This window comes from Monodon monoceros, unplaced genomic scaffold (assembly GCF_005190385.1).
Source record: "Monodon monoceros isolate NGI ecotype Baffin Bay Population unplaced genomic scaffold, NGI_Narwhal_1 Super_Scaffold_5, whole genome shotgun sequence".
Classification (NCBI taxonomy): Eukaryota; Metazoa; Chordata; class Mammalia; order Artiodactyla; family Monodontidae; genus Monodon; species Monodon monoceros.
The window spans coordinates 70,377,844-70,392,046 of record NW_021703782.1 but is presented as its reverse complement, the minus strand read 5'-3'; the positions used below and the strand labels follow the sequence as shown (position 1 = coordinate 70,392,046).

At 36.3% G+C, this 14,203-nt stretch overlaps 1 protein-coding gene across 1 annotated transcript in view; it reads left to right on the top strand.

Annotated features, from left to right (window-relative positions):
- Positions 1–14,203, top strand: part of PRUNE2 (prune homolog 2 with BCH domain) — a 259,577-nt gene that overhangs the window by 51,212 nt on the left and 194,162 nt on the right. The window contains exons 3-4 of the mRNA XM_029201650.1: positions 2,345–2,547; positions 4,666–4,829. Of these exons, the coding sequence (XP_029057483.1) occupies positions 2,345–2,547; positions 4,666–4,829 (367 nt within the window). The remainder of the gene's footprint in view (positions 1–2,344; positions 2,548–4,665; positions 4,830–14,203) is intronic.

The window sequence follows — 14,203 nt, the reverse complement described above, 5'->3', positions numbered from 1 at the left end:
TATTGTAAATAGAGCTGCAATGAACATTATGATACATGACACTTTTTGAATTATGGTTTTCTCAGGGTATATGCCCAGTAGTGGGATTGCTGGGTCATATGGTAGTTCTATTTGTAGTTTTCTAAGGAACCTCCATGCTGTTCTCCATAGTGGCTGTATCGATTTACATTCCCACCAACAGTGCAAGAGGGTTCCCTTTTCTCCACACCCTCTCCAGCATTTATTGTTTGTAGATTTTTTGATGATGGCCTTTCTGACCGGTGTGAGATGATATCTCATTGTAGTTTTGATTTGTATTTCTCTAATGATTAATGATTTAACTGGGTTTTTTGACTTCTAGAAAAAAGGCGTTGCTTGTCTTGAGAACACAGAGTTGACTGAACCAGACTGGTTTTTAGACTGACCATGGGATGGACTCTTAAGGAAATTATATAATAATAATGACACCACCACCAACAGCTACAGTGTCCTAAATGAATACAATAACATCCAACAAAAGGAGTGAGAAAACTAGTTGTAATAGTAAAATAGATAAAGAGACGTGTGGCCTCTTTTCTCCCTCTTCTAAGGCTCATTACTAAGCATGGGGACCAATATGGAATTAGTGATGGGTCACATACTGGGAATTTGTTAAATATCTGTGTCTTCCTCTTAATTTACTGGACCCTGCCCCCTATCACGGGTCTGCATCTCCATTTTAATTTTTCCTGAGAACCTGGCTACTCCCTCTCAGAGTATTAACACATAGGAGAAGGACAGAGTTTGCAGCTTCACATGTTTGACTGTTTAAATACTTTTCACTCTGGTAGGTAAGCCCCATTCTATGGATGGTGAAAACTGAGGTTCAGAAAGAAAAATAGCTTTCTCAAAGTCACGCAGCAGAGACTGGGGCTAGAACCTAGTTTTTCTGACTCCAACTCCAGAATAGGTCCTGCCAGGATAGCCTCAGGCCACATGGCTCCTGACTCAAGTTTCAGTATCAGGAGTTAGATATAACTCTATCAATTAATAAGAAAAACAACTTGTTATGCATAAATTGCTAATAATTATTACATGATTGTGATTCTGTATTAGCCTGACAGGTAGAATAAAACCCACCTTGTTGGAATGGCTTTGTGCTTTGTATACCATAGCAGTAGGTGATTCATTTATTCCACTCAACAAATATGTGTTACCTACTTTGTGCCAGACCATTTTATGCACTGAGAAACATAACTGAACAAAAAAGACAAAAATCCCTGCTAGGAAGGGGAGATGGATGATAAAGATGTGAAAACTGTGTAATAAATACTAGGCTTGTGACAGAGCTAGTGATGACGAGAGAACAAAGGCCATTTACTTTATGCAAAAATTCACTGTTCCCAAACCCCACATTCTCTCAGCAATATTTAGGGTTTATTGCCATAGACTCATAGTCATTTTTAAAAGCACCTTCATTTTTAAAATTCCTATGGAGAAATAAGTTTATTATTGTGAATCTGAAATTCTCTAACGTCTACCCACCTCCTGTTTCCCCCATCACTACAGTTTTTTTTAAGAGGTTTGTTAACATAAGATTTTAAAAAATAATACAAGAAATTAATAGAAATCACAACCTGCTAGTCTGTGGACCAGGTTTTGGCTCATATGAGTTTTCACTAACCTACACAGTATTTTTTGGCCTTGCCGTGCAGCATGTGGGATCTTAGTTCCCCGACCAGGGATCAAACCCATGCCCCCTGCATTGGAAGTATGGAGTCTTAACCACTGGACCACCAGGGAATTCCCCTCCTACACAGTATTTTTAATTAAAAAGTTAATTGGAACAATTAAACATCACAGATAATACCCCCAAATCAAGATTTCTAGCTTTTCTTGAGTAATTGAAAGATTTACCTATCCTGGACCTGAATTTTTTGCATGGAAACATTTGGCTGGAGCCAAGTGGCAGGCATCCAGTATAGATGGGTCATATAGGCCTTCTGTGTCACCACAGTCTTGACCTATCCTGCTGTAATCATTCTAATTTTCTGCTGATTCCATAAAGACATGTGAATTTGTTTCCTATGAAGAAGAGAATGTGTATGTATATTTTTCAGTCGTGGAAGGGGTGCAAAGAGACATAAAATATTTCAAGAAAGGCACGAGAAGTTTCATGTGGAGTAACAAGAGGTTAAAAAAAATTAGGGGCCAGTTACCCAAGGAAAATGCTCTGCTAATTGGGTTCAGGAAAAGCTGGTTATGAATGTCAAGTGGTTTAGCGAGGCTTGGTTCCCCTTCCAGTTATCCTCAGGTTTGAGAAAATGTAGTTGTATTCTTTCCTCCTGCTGCTGTCAGTGATTCAGTCAACTTTTTTTCCTGGTAGGTCAGCCCACCTGAGGTTCTCTGTTTGCCCGTGCTGAACATATCAAGAACTGAATTCAGCTACTTCACCGAGACAAGGTTTATTTTAGAAGAGCTAAATATCTCTGAATCATTCCACATATTCCGAGATGAAATTAATCTGCACCAGCTAAATAATGAAGGGAAGTTATCTCTAACACTTGTTGGCAGCAACATGCTGGCGAGGTAAGGCTTCACATGAGGCTCTGGAGGGAGGTTTGATCTTTTAACAAAGGTTCTTTTGTGCAAAGTGTTACCTTGTTCAGGATTTTTGTAGTTTAGGGAGATGTATCAAAGGCCAAGGACATTCACAGGAAAGGGAATGTGTTTTTTCTCTTACGTCAAAATTCAGGCTATGCCAGTTCTCTGTTTTTACTTTGGCATTTCAAATATGATATCTTTGAGTGGAAAGTTCTTGTAAAATAGACCAAAATTATAATTTTAAATCATTTCAAACACTTTCTTATACAAACGCGACAGTCCTATGTATTGTTGCTGAAAATGTATAATGAAGATTGAAATTAAACACTAAGTAAAACTGAAAGATTCTTATCTCAGTAGTGAAATGGAAAATTATGTACATGGGCTATGAAAGCTCTTTGATCACTGGCTCATTTATTCATAGCATTATACTATAAAAGCAGGATGGATTTTTGATAGTTCATGTAATTTGAACTCCTTATTTTATGGACAAGAAACCTGAAACCCAGTGTTGCAAATGACTTGCCCAAAGTACCACATGCAGTTAGTAGAAGAGTTTGGACGAGAACATGGGTCTTCTGCTTCCTTCAATAAGTCCTTAGGGGCTGCTAACTGGTACATGAATCTACAGGTACATAAAGAGGAATGAGACAAATTCCCTGCTTTCAAGGACCTTACAGCCCATTGCAAAGAGTCCTATTCTGATAAGCTCTCTGTTGCTAACGAGTGAAGAGTCCCCAGTAGTTTGAGATGATAGTTTTTTTGCACACTTTGCCAATTTGCTGATCATTGATGACATTCACCAGTGGACGCTGATCTTAGTATACATGAAATAAAAACGTGTACAAGTATCTGATTTTTAATCTAACCTTCTTAAGGAAGCATCTTTAGGGATGAATACGCTGAATCAGTCATGCAGTTCATTCAGTTATAAAGAGTTTGGAAAATAATCTGCCTGTGTGGGCTGTTTTTATCCCCATGTTATTTGAAACACACAAAATTCTTTTGAATAATATTTATCAATCACTTGTTGACAACTGGCTGAGAGTTATTCACAGGTTATTTGACTGACTTCAGTTATTAGTGTTCAGGATGATCGCATGCTTGACTAAATTTACATGTTAACTTTTTCAAACCAACTATAACACAAGTAGATGTGGACAAAAACAATGCAGGAAGCCAAAGGAGTGAACTATGAAACATGTGTTTCAGTCAAGATCTTAGGGAGAGTTTTGTAACCAATTAAAATGGAAACCGTGCTGGTTTTGAGACTGAAGTTGTGATGTCTGGTTTTTGGATTGTTTATGAAATAGGATGTTTTTCAATATCAAATTGAGATCATTTTCTTCATCTGCCATTCTTTGGTTTTTGGCAGACAGAAAGAATACAGTTTTATCCACATCTTTCTTCCTGCCTTTGATAAAAGCCAGCTCTATCTCATGTAAAAAGAATGATGTGGAAATAAATAAGCCAGTAGTATTTTTTCCTCCAGCACCATAACTGGATGTGTGAACTTTGGAACTAGATAGAGTTTAAATACAAGTAGTCTACTTACTAGCTATGTGACCTTGGTCACTTTTATTTTATCTTATTTTTTTATACAATTTTTAAAGGTTACACTCCATTTGCAGTTTTTACAGAATATTGGTTATATTCCCCATGTTGTTTTAGTCATGTTTCTTAACCTTTTCATGCCTTTTTCCCCCATTGTAAAATGGGGATTTTAATAGAACCCATTGAATAGGGTCATTTTATGGTATAAAATGTGAAAATACTCTGAAAGTATTTATTATAGTGTCTGACCTGTAGTGGAAGCTCAGTAAATATTAGGTATAACAATGATTATTATTGTTGTTATTATTATGTCCAACAGCAAAACAAGAGGTGTGAAGAGGTACTAAGGCGTGAAGGTCTTCTAAGACTCTTGGGGAGGTGATTAGTTGAAATGAAATGTGATAACACATAGAATAAGTCATGTGAACTTACATATGTATTTGGCTATTAAGAGGAGGTCATTTGTGTGGAAGCAGAGGTTAAATAATTCCAAAAAGTAAGAAAACATGCCATATCTCTTCCTCTTCCTCTCCTCCATTTGCTTTACAGTGAGGACAAAACTTTAGAATCAGCAGTCGTCAAGGTCATTAATCCAGTTGAGCAGGACGATGACGGGTTTGAGTACCGAGAGTCTTCCTCCTCTCTGGTGGTGAAAGAGATTCTCCAGGAGGCTCCCGAGCTCATCACCGAGCAGCTGGCTCATCTGCTCAGAGGTGAGAGATGACTCTTTCTATTAAATACTGGAAGGCTTAATGGAGTGTCTCTTGACTCGCTCATGCAGAAAGAGTGCGATCCATTCTTGGGTTAACAATCCCTTTCAAGACCACGGGAAGCTTCATCAGAGAGGCAGGGTGTAAAGAGTTTGTTAAAGAGTAGCATTATATTGAATATTAAAAATGTGCATTTAGAAACAGGCATGAAGGATCTTTGCTCTTGCACCAGATCAGCATATTAAATGGACCTGCTGCACTTCTGCTGGGGAGTGGGAATAGCTCCTCTGGCCATCTAACAGCTTCCAGAGGTGATTCTTGCTCCAGAACAGAGTGGATATCGGCCAGAATTCCACACCCCTACATGGAAATATCTGCTGGTACTTATACGTGCCTCGTTTATATAATACTGCTTGGATGGCAAAGTTACGCACCTTCGTTTTGGTGATATTGTGCAGGGCTTTTATGGTCAGATTGCCACCTCCTTCTCCCCCCATCATGTGGTGTTTTCCACCTTCACCAGCCTGCTTTAAGCACACCATCGTCAATTATCCTCATCTCTCTTTCATCTTCCTCAGTGGAGCCCATCTCTTCTAAAAAGTGGTTTCCAAGCTGGAAATTGTCAGTTGACTTTGGTGCCACAAAATTAACCACAAAAATTCCATATTATCTTGTGTAGGGCAGTTTGGGGTTTTGTATAAAGCTTTTTTTCTCCTTCCAGCAATCCGTCTTGAACATGGTAGACGAAGACTTTTCTCAGAAGTATTTGACATAGGAAAGTGAAAAGCAGTGATTAACAGGTTGAAAGAATTAAAAAAGGAAAGAGAAGCCCAAGAATACGTGACAACTCTTTTAAGGCCTTTTTCCTTTGCTTCCTCTACTACTACCAGAATTTGGAGAGAAAAAGGTCCTAGACTTTTATAGTTCCGACAAATGTCTTAGAACCAACGGCCCCAGTCAACCTGTTTTAAATACTTTTCTGGCTCTGGACATCTGTAAAACTGCTCTCTGGGAAACTGTGCCTTCAAGTAAACTAAGTCAGCGCAATCATTTATTTATGACAGAGCAGAAGGGAAATAAAGGCGATCGGGGATCTCGGCCAAGAAGGAAGTTGTTTGGCAGTGCAAATACGTGGTGCAGGCAAACACTAGAGAATATGCTGTTTAAACATTTTGCAAACTAAGAAGTTTGGTTTATTGTTCAAAAAAAATACAAGTGTTGTTTAGTAGGAAAGAAATGTAGCCAAGGAATAGTTCATCGTGATTTTCTATAAGTAATAAAATAATATCAAACTGCAGTACATTGGAACAAAGATATGATTTTGTTGTTGGCGATGATGAGGAGGATAACAATGATGATATTCGGATTTAGAGAATCAGAAGGGATGCAGACCCTCTTGTTAGTTACCTTAGTTTTAGTTTTCAAAGCTACCAAGAATAAGAACTATGGTAAAGTACCTTGGTTTTTCTTATCATCAGATATTTTTCATAACTTTGGGCTTGAGATGGCACTGGAAAGCTGGCAGGATAGGGACATCACTTCCTTGTTGCTTGGAAATTGGAATTTGAACGGATACAGTGCCTCTACCTGTGAAGACTGCCAATACAGACGCTGTCATGAGGAAGCCAGAGTCACTGAAGCCTGGGAGGTAGTAGACATGGGTGTCTTATTATAGTGGAAAGAGGGCTCTGGGGACCTTTGACCAAAGTGTGTGCATGTGCATATGCATGTATACATTACGTGGAAGGGAGGTGAAACATCACTGAACCGTTTGGCCAAAAGGGAACAGAAGGATTATGATCAGAGGAGTTTGACTTTAAAAAGGTAACTGAAATGTTCAGAGTGAGAAGGGCAATGGGCCAATTTTTAAAACCTCTTGAACCTTTAATAAATATAAGAAAGGAACCAAGTCGAATTTTGCTATGTTCACTAAGCTCAAACTTAGATTTTAGGGCTTCCTTGGTGGCGCGGTGGTTGAGAGTCCGCCTGCCGATGCAGGAGACACAGGTTCGTGCCCCGGTCCGGGAAGATCCCACATGCCGTGGAGCGGCTGGGCCCGTGAGCCATGGCCGCTGAGCCTGCGCGTCCGGAGCCTGTGCTCCGCAACGGGAGAGGCCACAACAGTGAGAGACCCGTGTACCGCAAAACAAAAACAAAAACAAAAAACAACTTAGATTTTATAGTTTTCCAATCATGTATTAACACCAAACCTACAGGGAAGTTTTAAAGGGAACTTTTTTTATGTGCCTATAAATAATTTTAGGATTCATTATTTTCATAACATAATTCTTTCTAAAGAGTTTTCTCTGGAAATAGCTATATTATTTTGTATTTTGGGGTGCTCAGAATGATCATTAATTTGACACACATGTCTAGAACATGTATTATGCATTCTTCTAGGTCTTGAAGGGATGCAAATTTCTACACACACCTTTGCCATAAAGAATTTTGAAAAATGTTTCCAGATGTCATGAGGGTTAAATAGTTACAGTCAAGAATTCAAAGAATCTTTAAAAACAGCATAATTGGACCTCTATGGAAGATATATTATTATAAACTTTGTGCCAAAAAAATCTGAATATACTCCAAACTAAGTACTTAATCAATTTGATTGTTCTTTGCCTTTCATTCTCATGATCATATCCTAAAATCCATCATGCTGAGGCACACTGGTGTGCTGTAAGTGGATTTCAAGTGGGCCAAGATATTGATCCCCTCAGTCCTTGGAGAGGACCCTAAGTATGCCTCCTAGCCTGGTGGGCTGAAAAAAAAATCTAATTTTCTGTGTGTTCCTTAATGTGCAAAAGATTCAGCCTACTGTTCCACTGTTCTTATCTTTGGTGCCTGGAACAGTGCCTATCATATAATAGACCCTCAATAAATCCTGTCATAAAATGAATTTTGCAAGATTGTTTATATAGTTTCTGTTTTTATGACTATATTGATTTAATTGGTACTATGATATTGTAATTTCCATTTCATTCCAGCCCACCCCTACCATATTCTTAATGTCCAGAATTTGAACATTGTTTCTTCCAATAATAACCCCCCACTTTTTTAGCTTTTAGAAATCCTTGTTTTCGTATTTTGCAAACATTTGTTTTTATTTTCATCTTTTGGTTGTCCACTTTATATATATAAGTTTAACCCTTTCATGGAGTATAATACATGCACAGAAAAGAATACAAAACATAAATATAAAAATATAAATATACAGTTCAGTGAAATATCACAAAAGGGACACCCTTTTAACAATTAACCAGGTTAAGAAGTAGAACAAGATGACCGCTTTGTGCCCCTCCCCATCACCACTCACTCCCTCTCTAACTAAGTAAGGGTAACCAATATTCTGATTTTTATGGCACACACTTTCCTGCTTTTCTTTAAATTTTACCACCCCTATGTGTCCCCCATAACACTAGAGATTGGTTTTTGTCTGTTTTGTATATTATGTAGATGGAATCATATAGTATACACTCTCATTGTTATTAGATCTCTATATTTATATTAAATGTAGTATCTATTTGCATAGGTCAGTTATCTATCATCTATTATTTATTTTATTTTTTGTGTCCTTTCTTCTTCCATAGAATATTTGAAGTGGTTTACAAAAATGCATGTAAATATGACAAAACAGAAAAAAGGGTCAGAGTCAGGAAACATACAAATAAATAAATTTGGAGGAGTAAAAGTGGTGTTCTGTTTGAAAGTTTGAATAATAGCTTCCTGGAGTCAATGAAAAAATAGAAATATAATTAATTGTAAAATTCATATTATTACTAAAACAAACACATAATACCAGTTCCTTATTAAAAGAATATCTAACTCTAAAGGTTTTTTCCTTATGTCAGCCTTCTTGAAAAGACACCTAATAGTCATAGGCATCCTCCAACTTTTACATACGTAATAGCATTTTATACAGGAACTGGGCAGAGTGCCTCACACACTTTCTGCTCCTCAGTCAGCGTATGGGGATGGTTTTAATCAGCTTCATCTTGTCTAGTAAACGTATTTCCTGTTCCAAATCTCTTTTCTATACATGCTGATGTTTTTCTCTAAATACAGGATAGTAATACTTAAAATCAGTCATATTGGAATCTTTTGTAGTCTTATACTCACTGCTGTAGCTGTATATCAAAATGTTTGCATTATGCGATAATATTATATTCAAATATGGAGATAGAACCTGATTATTATGGATGCTGTTAAAAGATCATTTGTATACTGATTAGAAGTAGGTATCAAGTTGCCAGTGTAGAAATAACCTGCTGTGTTTATCTAATAATCTCCCCTGTCATGCTATCATATGGACCTTGGCAGGAGAGTTATGGATAAATGTCAACAGGTGACCCAGCCATGGCTAATATGTGTTCAGGCTCTGTGGGGGATTTAACAAAGTTGACATAATTTGTGTTTTCTTGAATTAATACTTCTTACAATAGCTAGGTCTTGCTGTTGTCTTTCAGTAGGACATACCTCAAACTTAGAGATTTTAGGATACAGATCATTAGCATCGCTTTCATCCGAAAAGACATAGATTTACTTATGGAGATTACTTTCTAATTATTTGTGTAAGAAATTATTTGTCTAAGAAAAGAATGTGCTCATTCAGATGAGATCATAAGTAACCCTGATTTTTGGAAATGTGTCTTTTCGTCCCCTTCCCATCTCTGTTTTTGCTGTTGTGGTTCCTGTTTCTTTGCATTTTTTCTTTTCTTCTGACTTTTCTTTTCATCTCCTCCTCCTCTTTCTACTTTCTCCCTCCTACGACCTGCTTCTAAGATTTTACTGTTATCATTTTCAAACAAGCTGCAACCTGTTCTATCTAAAAGTCACATTATACAGTCATGGTGGCCTAAACTTGGTGTTTGGTTATGCCCTGAGTTTGTACCAAAAGCAAACAATTATAGATCTGCCAGACTCCTCAACCTGTATTCTTTTATTTCCTACAGAAATGTTTACTAGAGGGTAATTGCCAAATTTAAGGTCCATTAAATTGCTGAATCATCGCATTGGGGGTTTGTGTGCCCACATATGTGTGTGTGTGCTTCCCAGAACCAGCTGGCAATGATGAGATTGCAGCCACTGATTACCAGGCAGGTTTCCATCAAAACCACACTTCACCGGGCCTTTCATGTTTATGTGTATAAAGCCTTGACAGAGCCACAACTTGAATAGTGAAACACATAACAGCTTGTTCTTAGCTTAGGACGCGGAAAAACTATGCCCTAGGTTTTAAAGAAACAACTCTCTCCTTCTGGTGGTCATTGCATTTGAACTTTAATAAAGAATTGTTGCTTGCTATTTTCGTAGCCTAGATTAACAGCTTCAAAAAGATCCTTTTAAGGAGGTAAAATAGGAAAGGAACAGAGCCAGTTTTTTTTCTTTTTTTTTTTTCTCTCTTGCCCAAAGAGTGAATCATCCATCTCCCAAAATGGTTACAAAGTCCAAAAGGAATTAAGCGGCTGTTTTGCTTAGGAAGAGGGATGGCCTGTGTTGGGGGAAGGGGAAAGAAATTATTTTTTCTGCAAGATATAAAACCAGAACATTTCCTCAACCTTAGAGTGTTAATTATTTCTTTTGCCATATAAAGATAAATTTTATTCTTAAATTCAGACATTTTAAATTTATAAGATTACTAAGCGGGGCTTCCCTGGTGGCACAGTGGTTGAGAATCTGCCTGCTAATGCAGGGGACACAGGTTCAAGCCCTGGTCTGGGAAGATCCCACATGCCGCGGAGCAACTAGGCCCGTGAGCCACAGCTACTGAGCCTGCGCGTCTGGAGCCTGTGCTCCGCAACGAGAGGCCGTGATAGTGAAGAGGCCCGCGCACCGCGATGAAGAGTGCCTCCCGCTCGCCGCAACTAGACAAAACCCTCGCACAGAAACGAAGACCCAACGCAGTCAAAAATAAATTTAAAAAATTAAAAAAAAAAAAAGATTACTATTAAAGAAAAGATTACTAAGCATTTGAATAATATGCTCCCTTTTTATCACTGTTCAGGCAGAAATATAAGCTAAGTTGTATTTTCTATTTTTTTCTCCTTCCTTCTCCCTTCCCCCTCCCTCTCTATTATTCATCCTTTAATTTTTTTTGTTTCAGTATGAAAAAGAAAATGATCCCAGGTGAAACAGGAAAGAGGTTTAAAATTCCTTCTTTTCTGCTAAGAATTTATCATGCAGAATATGCCTTGACTGTGGTGAATGTTTTCCCCAAACAACTTCTGACTTCATTAGATCATGTTTGATATTAATGCACTGCAGTTGCTTTTGGCAAGAGGTCCTTCACTTCTGCATTCTTTTGAACAAAGAATATGTGGTTGATTTTTTTTTCTAATGGAATGAAATGTTTGTTACTTTTTTTTTTTTTTTCGGTATGCGGGCCTCTCACCGTTGTGGCCTCTCCCGTTGCGGAGCACAGGCTCCAGACGCACAGGCTCAGCGGCCGTGGCTCACGGGCCCAGCCGCTCCACGGCATGTGGGATCTTCCCGGACCGGCACACGAACCCATGTCCCCGGCATCGGCAGGTGGACTCTCAACCACTGCACCACCAGGGAAGCCCCTGTTACTGTTTTATTATAATTGCTTTCTCTGTTGCTTGTCGTTAATCCCCCATGGCCTGTGAATAGCTGGGACGCATTTGGGTACATGTATATGGATTTAAGTATTTTTTATTTCTGCTGAATTTGCTGGATGTTAAGTCAACTCTTATGCCAAAAATAGGTTTGATTTTGCGAAGAGGTGCCTTTGGCTGCTCCACATCCTGATACTGATATTTAACTAAGTATGTCGCTAAATGGGTCTCTAAAGTGAAGTAGAAAAATTTGCTATAGATGAGTCTCTTGGATAAAGTTGGGCCATAGCCTTTCTTCTGCAGTAAAAACAACTCAGAGTATGGTGGCCATTTTTTGAGTTATTGTTTTCCTACTTACATCAGGACATCTTCTCCTTTTTAATTGTCCAGGTAAACCTAATTATAATGTCAGAAGTTTCTTTTCATTGAATTATTGTGTAGGATTCTGTTTAGTGCAATATCTGTTATATTAATTTCTGAATATTGCCTTTTTATGTATTTTAAAATTAAGATCCCCAAATTGAAGAAATTGGATTCTTGATTTGACTGTAAGCCAGGCACATTTTTGTGAAATTTATCCCTAAATATTTACATTTTGATGCTAATACAGTTTTTAAATTTAAATTTGAATTTCTAATTGTTCATGATTGTTTATAGAAATACAAGGGTTGTATTATTGACCTTATATCCATCAACCTTGAAAAATTTATTTACTATTTTAAGTTTATTTGTATTACTATTTGTATTACTAGTTAATTAATTCATTTGTATTAATGAATAATTCATTTGTATTTTCATTTGTAAGTTCATACACATACCATCTATGAAGAAGTCAGTTTTTATTTCTTCCTTTTCTTTCTTTATACTTTTGCTTCTTTTACCCGTGTTATTTCTCTGGGCTAGGATTCACACTGAAGTGTGAAATAGAAATAGAAATAGCAGGCATCTTTATCTCATTCCTAATTCGAAGTGGAAGTCTTTCAATATTTCACAGTTAAATATAATGTTTGCTTTCCTTATTTGGTTTTTACAAATGCCCTTCATCAAATTAAGGAAATTGTCTTCTATTTCCACTTGGCTGAGATTTTATATGATTAAATCTTGGATTTTATCAAGTAGTTTCATTACTTGACATCTACTGAAGTGGTCATTTGATTTTTCTCTTCTATTAGTGTGGTGAATTATATTAATTAACTTTGGAATGTTAATTTGTCCTTTAATTCCTAGGAAATCCCTATTTGGTGACAATACAATATCCTATTATATATTGCTAATTTGATTTGGGACTAGCTTTAAAAAACTTTTTTGCAACTACGTTTATGAGAGAGACCTGCCTCTACTTCTTTCTTGTAATGTTTCTGTTGAGTGTTGGTATGAAGATTATGCTGGATTCAGAAAATAAGTTGGGAAGTGTTTTCTCTTTCTAATCTTTGGAAGAATTTGTGTAAAATTAGTATTTTTTAAATGTGTGGAACTATGGCTATTAAACTATGGATTCATTTTAAAATAAATGCAAAACCATCCAGATTTTAAATTTCTTTTCCTGCCAGTTTTGGCAAGTTGAGTTTTTCCAGAAATGTCCATTTCCTCTAAAATGTAAAATCTATTAACGTTGTACTTCTCTTTTAATGTCGTTAGAATCTGTAGTATGTCACATTTCATTCCTAATACTGGAAAATTATACCTTCTATCATTCTTCTCTCTCTTTTTTTCTTGAACAGTTTTTAAAAAACTGTTAGTCTTTTCAAAGTATCAATTTGTTGTTTTATTTTCTGTATATGTGTTTCTTTCCTGTGTCTTTAAGTTTTGCTCTTACCTTTATTATATCCTTCCTTATACATTTTTTTAGTTGAATTTGTCAGTTTTTTTCAACATCTTATGCTTTTGAGGATATAAAACTTCCTCAGAGCATAGCTTTAGTTGCATCTTACAAATCTAAATGTCATATTTTCATTATCATTCAATTAAAATATATTGTAATTTATGTTGTAATTTCTTCTTTTACCATGAGTTATTTAGAAGTGCATTGTTTATTTTTCAAACATTTGGAAAATTTCTAGTTTTGTTTTATTACTGATTTTTAGACTATTTTCATGATGGCCACAGAATATAACTATGTGATTGTAATCCTTTGAAATTTGTTAAGGCTTGATTTTTTTGTCTCAATAGGTAGTTAATTTTGGTTAATGTCTCATTTGTATTAGAAAAGAAAGTATAGTCTGCCATTGTTGATAACAATGTTCAATTTATGTTAATTAGGTCAACTTTGTTACTCATGTTGCTCAAATATTCTACATATTTACAGATTTTTTTTCCTTCTGGTTCTTAGAGTTGCTGAGAGATGTGTGTGCAAAATTTCCCACTGAGACTGTGTTTTTATCTCACTCTTCATCCAGTTTTGCCAATTTTTTGTTTTACATATTTAGAAGCTATTAGGTAATGTTATTAGCTCATATAAATTTAAGATTGATGTATCTACCTGATGGTCGAATGTTTAATAATAAATACATATTTGTCTTAATTTCAAGTAATTCTTCTTGTCAGAGTCTACTTTATCTAATAATAGTATATTATATCAATGTTACATCTTTTTCTGTTCTTTTACTTTGTTTTTCAATATCATTATATCTAAGGTGTGCTCTTGTAAACAGTATATTGCTACTGTAGTTTTTAAAATTCAGGTTCATAATTTTTGTCTTTTAATGGAAATACTTTGTTTACTTGTTTGTTGTTGGTAAAAAACACATAACATTAGATTTACCATCTTAAACATTTTTAAGTGTACGGTTCAGTAGTGTTAAG